Source organism: Trachemys scripta, chromosome 13, assembly GCF_013100865.1.
Source record: "Trachemys scripta elegans isolate TJP31775 chromosome 13, CAS_Tse_1.0, whole genome shotgun sequence".
Lineage (NCBI taxonomy): Eukaryota > Metazoa > Chordata > Testudines > Emydidae > Trachemys > Trachemys scripta.
In genome coordinates this window covers 25,726,503-25,734,309 of record NC_048310.1, presented here as the reverse complement: position 1 = coordinate 25,734,309, position 7,807 = coordinate 25,726,503, and the positions used below count along the sequence as shown (strand labels likewise).

Below are 7,807 nucleotides of genomic sequence, written 5' to 3'. Positions count from 1 at the left end.
CGGGTCTATCGCATTATACTGCATGATCAAGGCAGAGAACTTTTTCTGTCTTTTACAGCATCAACACTTAACTACATATAGTTAATTTGTAAGTGTTACTAGGATGCCCCATTTCTTTAACTGATGTGGTTTAAATTGCTCATTCAGAAAATCATTCATTAGAATCATGGAATTATGCTAACCCCACTACACACAGATGATAAACATAATTACTGCTCTAAAAGCCCTTGCCACATTTCCCTGAAGAGCTTCTATAGAGGATGATAGGCAAGGACTTTATAGCTTGCTGGCTTACATGTAGGTATTTAGGGAAATAAGGGCTGGCTTTTTGCTTAAGTAGTAGGATTCCTTTACTGACTTGCAAGGATCTAGCCCCCTTTTCTTCCCTGGCTCCAGGAACAGCTCTAGAGATTAATTGCTGCTCTCAGTTTCATATGTAGTACAGTGCAGCCCAGGTCTTGTATTTCAAAAAGGTACTTAAGGGTATTTTTTAAATTAATTATTGTATAGATTTCTTTTCTTCTATCAATAGGCCCAATTTTGCAGGCTGCCAATTGACTTCAGTACCATTTTCTGACATCAGCCCCCTTCAGTTTTGAATTAATTCTTAACGGCATCTACAGGAGTGAAATTCTGCTCTTTGTGCATGGAAAAGAGGGAACTTTGCTAACTGAAGTTTATGACAAGTGCACTGAATGATGTATCTGAGGAAGTATGAAATCCACCATACATGATGTTGATGAAATGATTTATTATAGTGAGAGACCATGGAGTTAATAAATATTTCACCATACAAACTGGATATTTGATTTCAAATGACCCAGAATATTAAATACTACCACATCTCTGACATCTATTTTATTGTTATGAAGTCTTGGATACATCTAAGTTAATCTAAATACAGTATTAAGAAGCACCTGTAGGTAAACGAAACCTAGAAACATGCATTAAAAAGTAGAGATTGTCTATTAAACATTGAAGACAATGAAAATGTAAGTCTTTGTTTCTTAGTTTTTCAGTTATGTTCCACAAAAACATAAGTGGATACAGTACATACTAATATTGTAGATGAACAGTAGAAACCCCCCCCCTTCTCTAGGAGATGCATCAAAACAAAACATATGTTCTCCCTTACAATGTCAGAAACATAAAAGGCACCATCATATAATGTTTAGAAAACTAAAATTAGGTCACTATCCTTGATTTAAAAGTTACCTATAAGGACTGCTGCTCTGACTGGGGGGAAAAAGCAGCTTTCAACACCCATATAGAATGTCTCTAGTATGTTGTAAACCTTGGATTGTTTTCAGGAATATCAGGTGTAAACACAAGGTAAATATAAAATCTGTTGGTTTGTTAGACTACAAATACTACTCCATGAAAAAAAGCTGCTGTTACAAAAGTGTAAAAAAAATATACCAACGTCCATGATTAGATTGTAGAATTTTCAGACTACATGTTGGTTATGGCAGCCACTTCCAAGCAGTGAGCCCCAAACCAGATTTGACTTGGGCGCTAATTTCAACAGCAAGAAAAAAATTAATTTCTTGGATCATTTTATTTTTTTCTTTAAATGTGAATGTTTTGACCTCTTATTACATGTTTTTACTTTTACATTACTGTATAGAGTTATATTAGGGCTTACGAAAGATGCCACAGAGCTGGCAAATGAAGCGTTCTGTTTATCCATGGGTAGCAGCAACACAAGCTTTCCCAGCCTTTCCAAAGATACAACTGATGTGATGAGACCCATGTCTCCAAAGTTAAAAGTTTAGTTCAAGCTCCAGGCCTCTATGACAACACTGCTCCCCAATGTACCATTTTCAATTGAGGTTGTGGTTTGGATATTTGTCCACTAGGAGTTGAAAGGAAGCCACTGATTCATTCCATATAGGGCATGCTTCTGATATTTTCATAGTTTCTAAGTGCAGTCTGTTCCAGTACTATTCTATAGGCCAGTTGATGCTGTTGTAAGAGATATGGCCAATAATCATCTTTATCCTTAACACACTAGACTGACGCATCCTTTTATCCAATGTGTTAATTCACTTGTCCCTGTACTTAATTCAACTTCCAAGATTTTAACTTCCTTATTACCACCACATGCTGAGCCAGGTATTACTAACAAAATGATGTTAGTAAACAAGATTTCTAATTTACTCCTAAAGAATGAGATCTAAATTAATGATTTGGATAAATGAGATGCTGTCGCTAAACAGTGATCTGCACAAATTACTCAGACAAAACTTGAAGTTACTTAGTACCTCCATGATTGGTAGTGGGAGTTTTCAATTCTGTGTTTGTCAGTTTGGCACCTTTTGCCAGCACAACCTACCTAGAGACTAACTTTTTTGTTCCTCCACAAAATAAGAATGGCACAGGTGGTACAAGCATGTACATAATGTTGTGCCACCATACCTCATCCTGTTCTGGAAGAACCCTCTCAAGTACAGAGTGTCCAACCCTCCATGTCCATTCAGCCTTTACCTTCCCTGCTGAGGATGCCATACACAGTAGTTTGTGTGATCCAGACATTTTCACTAAAAACAAGACTGAAATCACCAATTATCGTATTTTCCGGCGTATAAGACGACTGGGCGTATAAGACGACCCCCAACTTTTCCAGTTAAAATATAGAGTTTGGGATATACTCGCCGTATAAGACTACCCCTCTTCCAACGCACACCAAAAAAAAATTTAAAAAAACATCAGATTTGATTTCAATATGGTAATTTTAATTCAAATGCTTATGACATGCAGGTACTTAGCAGGAAAACTGTCACTTATAAACATAAGGCTGTTTGTCATCAAACATGTAAACATAAAACAGTGCAAGTGGATTAAACTTTTCCTAATTCACTCTAAAGCTGAAAGGAAGGATAAGACAATAAACCCATGGGAGCTGCCATGCTGTTTGTTTTCTAAGCTGTCAACCAAACTGGAACTGATGATGATAGGAGGAAGATAACAAACAAGAGAGAGAGAGCAAGTGCCGGGCAAGTCCCTGGCGAGTTAGCAACGCCCATCATAACTGCAAGCTACGGTATTTTTACAGGTTTTGCTGGCGTGACAGTTTCCCTTTAAAAGCCTTCAAAATCCTCCTGTTCGTCATCTGATATCATAAGTACATCAATGACATCTTGTGATACATTTGTAAGGCAGTCATCGTATGGATCGAATTCCGTATCAGATGGTGTGGTCTCAGCTTCGGCTTCCTCTTCATCTTGCCACAAGTAGTCGTCCTCCATACCATCTAATGAATTTGATATGCCACACTTCTTGAAAGACTTGATTACTGTTTCTGCATCAATATCATTCCAGGCTTTTATGACAAACTTTCACAAAACATCCAACTGTGGAGCACGCATGTTTCCTCCTTTTGTGAATGACTTTTCGCCGCTAACCATCCATTCATTCCACTGTTCTTGAATGCGATCTTTAAATGGCTTGTTTAGGCACACATCCAGTGGCTGTACCAACGATGTCAATCCTGCAGGAATAACTGCCGCATCTGTGTTTAGTCTTGCAAGCATTTGCTTGGTGCTGGGAGTTAAATGAGCCCTGAACATATCCCACACCAGTAGACTACATTTTTGAATAAGTCCACCTGGTCGCCTGCTCCATACATTATCAAGCCATAGCTTTACCCCTTCTTCATCCATCCAGCCTTTTTCATTCACATGTACAAAACAACCAACAGGGAACTTGAATTTCGGCATTGTTTTTCTTTTAAAAATAATCATTGGTCTCAGTTTGGCGCCATCAGCTGTGCATCCTAGTACCACTGTAAAACTGGACTTCTCATGTCCTGTTGTTTTAATTAAAATTGTTTTTTCACCTTTTTGATGGACAGTTTTATTTCCAACCATATCAAAATTCATTGGAGTTTCATCCATATTTCCAATACTACTTAACGCATAGCCATGTTTAGTGCGCTGTTGTATTACGTATCGATGGAAACTATTTACTTTGCTATCAAGATCTGCAGGTAATTTTGGGGCAATTTTCATCTTTTGCCTCAGTACCATATTATGCCTTCCCATGAATCTAGTACACCAGGATACAGTGGCCTTAAATCTGTTGCTGTGATCTGGGTTAGATTTGGCCCACTGAAGTGCAAACAAATGTATTTTATTTCGTGTCACTACATAACCGTTTTGGCGATGCTCATTCACCATGTCTGCTACATGTTTTTCGAGTTCTGGCCAATGTGGAGTGCCTCTTCTTAATGCACACTTACCCCTTGGCATACTCTTTAATGCTTTTTCATTTGCTTTCCAGTCCCGAACCATCTTTTCTGTTACTCCATATTGTCTTGCAGCAGCGCAGTTATTATGTTCCATGGCAAAGTTTACAACTTTAAGTTTGAAACTGGCTTCATATTTCTTTCTTCTTGCTGGTGGAGCCATGATGGGGTTTTGACTGTTGGACATTTGTATACTGTACTGTATGTACTGGTGCTATACTGTATGAACAGGTACAGATACTGGTGCTGTACTGTATGTGGTACCCAGTATACAACAACCAGCCAATCACGGCAAGCGATGTACCTTACCGGCGATTGGCTGGTTGTTGTATACAAAGCCTGCTTGGATTGGTCAGCTCTCCCTGCCTGCCCAGCCCTCCCTGTCTCCAAGACTATCAGAGCGGTAGCGCAAACACGCCTCTTTCACCCGTCTGGCCCGCCCTTGTATCCTATTACCGTACCTCCTTCTCTGCCTCTCAGATCTCGCTCCTGAGGACTGCAGTGAAGCGGCGCAGGCGCGCATGTGCGAGATCTGAGAGGCAGAGGAGGTAATAGGATACAAGGGCGGGCCAGACGGGTGAAAGAGGCGTGTTTTTCTGGGCACAGCGCCGCTCTATCTCTTTTTTCCATACCCCGGACGCCTGCAGCTTGCTCCGCCCTTCACTTACACCTTCCCGGTGAGGCGCCCCCTCACCTCGTCATCGGGCGGGGATGCGGCCGCGGCCGTTTTTGAGCTCCCCCCACCATATGCGGCGACCGCAGATTCTCCAGTCCGGCTCGGAAGTTTCAGCACCCGCCCTATAAGACGACCCCCGACTTTTGAGAAGATTTTCCTGGGTTAAAAAGTAGTCTTATACGCCAGAAAATACAGTAATTTCCTTTAAGCTACATACAAATATTTGTCTGATGGAAGCATCTTTCAGTCTTTAGAGTTGGGCTAGATTCAAACCAGTAACCAGAAAAGTGAAGGACTCTTTCTCACATAACTAATCTCCTAATCATCCAGTTCCAAAGAATCATTCTCAGAGGATCAAGAGGTGCTGCAATTTTAACAGTTTTTGTGTTGGACCTTCTTATTAAGGCTTAACGGTGTTCACATTTGCTTTGAAGTTGGTTGCTTGTAATAGTCAATATACACAAATGGCATATGTGAACAGAAGTCTCCAGCTTTTTTATTTTTTTAACAAAGTGGTTATGAGATGAAAAGCTCAATGCTATTGTTCTCTCATACTTGTCTACTCTAGCTTGAATTGTGTGTGGATAAACTAGTTCGTGGTCATAATTCATTGAGTTTCAATTTATTAAACTAAGACTCAACACACAATACTTTGTATGCACTATGTCTGCCCTCAGAACTGCCTGTGCTCCACCCAGATTTTATTTAGAAATAATGTAAAGTTCAGATGCAATAGAACTTAGTCACACAAAATGATCTGCCAAAGATTTTTATGAACATTCTAACAACTTTGTTTGATCAGTTTGATCAGATGTGGGTAACACTTTATACTCAAAAACAATAACAAACCAACCACACCCAGAATGTAGATTTTAGGATTTTTTGGGGTAAAATCTCAAACAGGAAATGGATGTTTCTGAGCAAATATGTTGGGTATCTGCATATCTGCTTTGTAGAAGACGATATCATCAATAGTTTTCATATGTGACTTCCTCCACAACCAACTAGGTCAGAAGTGGAAGTCAAGAATATAACTTCCAATCAAGGCACAAAATAGTCTACTAAAACTCTCTCTTCACCCTCCCTCTTCATGTTCCCCCTCCCACCCACCTCTGTATAGCAATATCTCCCACACCAGACATTAGGTTTAATTGTTCGGGAAGAAGTGTAAGTTTTACCCACATATGGGCTCTATCTATTGTAAATGCAGTTAACTAGATGAACAGCCCATTCTCAGCACATATTGTTCATGTTCTGCATTTTCTTTTGGGGGGGGAAAGAGAGTCCGCATCTCTTTCATGCATATTCTTCAAGAAACTGTATGTGGAAGTCTTTCACTTTCTCCAGCACAATCTTCAGCTTCTCTACTGGAGGGAGAATGGTCATTCTGGGAAAGAGAAGAAACACTGTATTGCAAAACATTTGATAAGATACATTGTAATAAACATTAAAGAAATGGAAACCAGAAAGAGAGACACACACCCCAAACCTCCCCCCCCAATCCCCGGAGATATAATTTCCAAACAGTGCAGAGAAAGTAGAACTTTTAACTTCCTGCAACATGCTTTTAAAAAGATTCCCTTATTTTCTGAATTTCTGTTACAGCTATAGTTACTGTACATAGAGCACCTGGTTTTGATTGACCTGTGTACTAAAATTCAGGGGCTTGTCATCTCAGTTTTTTAAATAGAGCAAAACCTCATTAAGTGTCCCCTGCAATAGACAGTCTACTTTTTATTTGTGAATGTTACTTCTGGAAAGAGACTACAAAAATTACATTGTGGGCTACTATGTTTATTATTTTAATGTTTCTGTATCAAGCTTGTTCAGTTTACATGTGAAATGTGTTTTTTCTAACAGCCAGCCCTGCAAACGGAGTTGGTTCCTTCCAGCTCTTGTATTCTGACCAGTAAAAATATTCTACACTACAAATTCTGCTCTCAGTTACACAGGTACAACTGTGACACTTGCCAGGTTTGTGAGGCATCCCTGACACCTGCCCTCAGAATGAGGAAACTGTCTGTACCTGCCAGGGCTGACTGTCCCAGCCATAGGCAACCCAAGCACTCCCCTCTCAGTCCACCTGGGTTCTGCTGTCCCTCATCCAGGCTAGCAATAGCCAAACTCTAACCCCTGAGTCCTCAGAACATCCCTGCACAGTGTCCAGACCTGGACACTCATAGAATGACCAGATCCTCTGTTCCCACAGGAACAGTAAGTACATCACAGCTTACTAGTTACACCTCAGATCACAGCTCCGCTTAACTCACAGCACTTAGATTTGTTTATAGAGAATGCAAGTTAATGTATTTAACACAGAGATTCATAGGATAGTAAAACAGAAATATTAGAAATAAGAGTTACATATAAAACAAAATCATAACACAAATTCTAAAGCTTAAACTCAACTAACAAGCTGTCCTCCTGTCTAATAAGGTATTGCTTACCCCACCTCCTTCTCACAGTGTTTGTCAACCAGCATAGCTGAGACTCTCCTTTAGAGAGATCAAACCTGCTGGCAACTTGTCTCCCCCAGCACATCTTTCTGCACCCCTAGATATACTAGCCCAGTCCTTTGTTCTTCACCTCTAAAACAGGGTCCCCTCATCCCCCACTGTTTACCTCTTCCTGTTAATTTGCCTTCTGAAGTCCCAACAATCTTTTCATTAGCATTTGACTCAGTATGCAAATAGACTTCTGTTGTAAGACACACAATACACAATGATCAGCTAAGGAGATAAGTGTCTCCCACCTCCTGTTTGGAAGAATCTGCCTCAAGGCATGCTACACCTCTGGGTGACCTGCCTTTAACTAAGAGCATGGCTACACTTGCAGATGTAGAGTGCTGTGAGTTAAACCAGCCCTCAGAGAGCACAGTAGGGAAA

General features: G+C 40.2%; 1 protein-coding gene across 1 annotated transcript in view; it reads right to left on the bottom strand.

The window, feature by feature from the left end:
• Window positions 1-5,123: 5,123 nt before the first annotated feature.
• The window catches only part of GPT2 (glutamic--pyruvic transaminase 2), a 42,998-nt gene continuing 40,314 nt past the window's right edge, over window positions 5,124-7,807 (bottom strand). Inside the window, exon 11 of the mRNA XM_034788647.1 lies at window positions 5,124-6,309. Coding sequence (XP_034644538.1) covers window positions 6,219-6,309 — 91 coding nt within the window. The 3' untranslated portion in view covers window positions 5,124-6,218. The remainder of the gene's footprint in view (window positions 6,310-7,807) is intronic.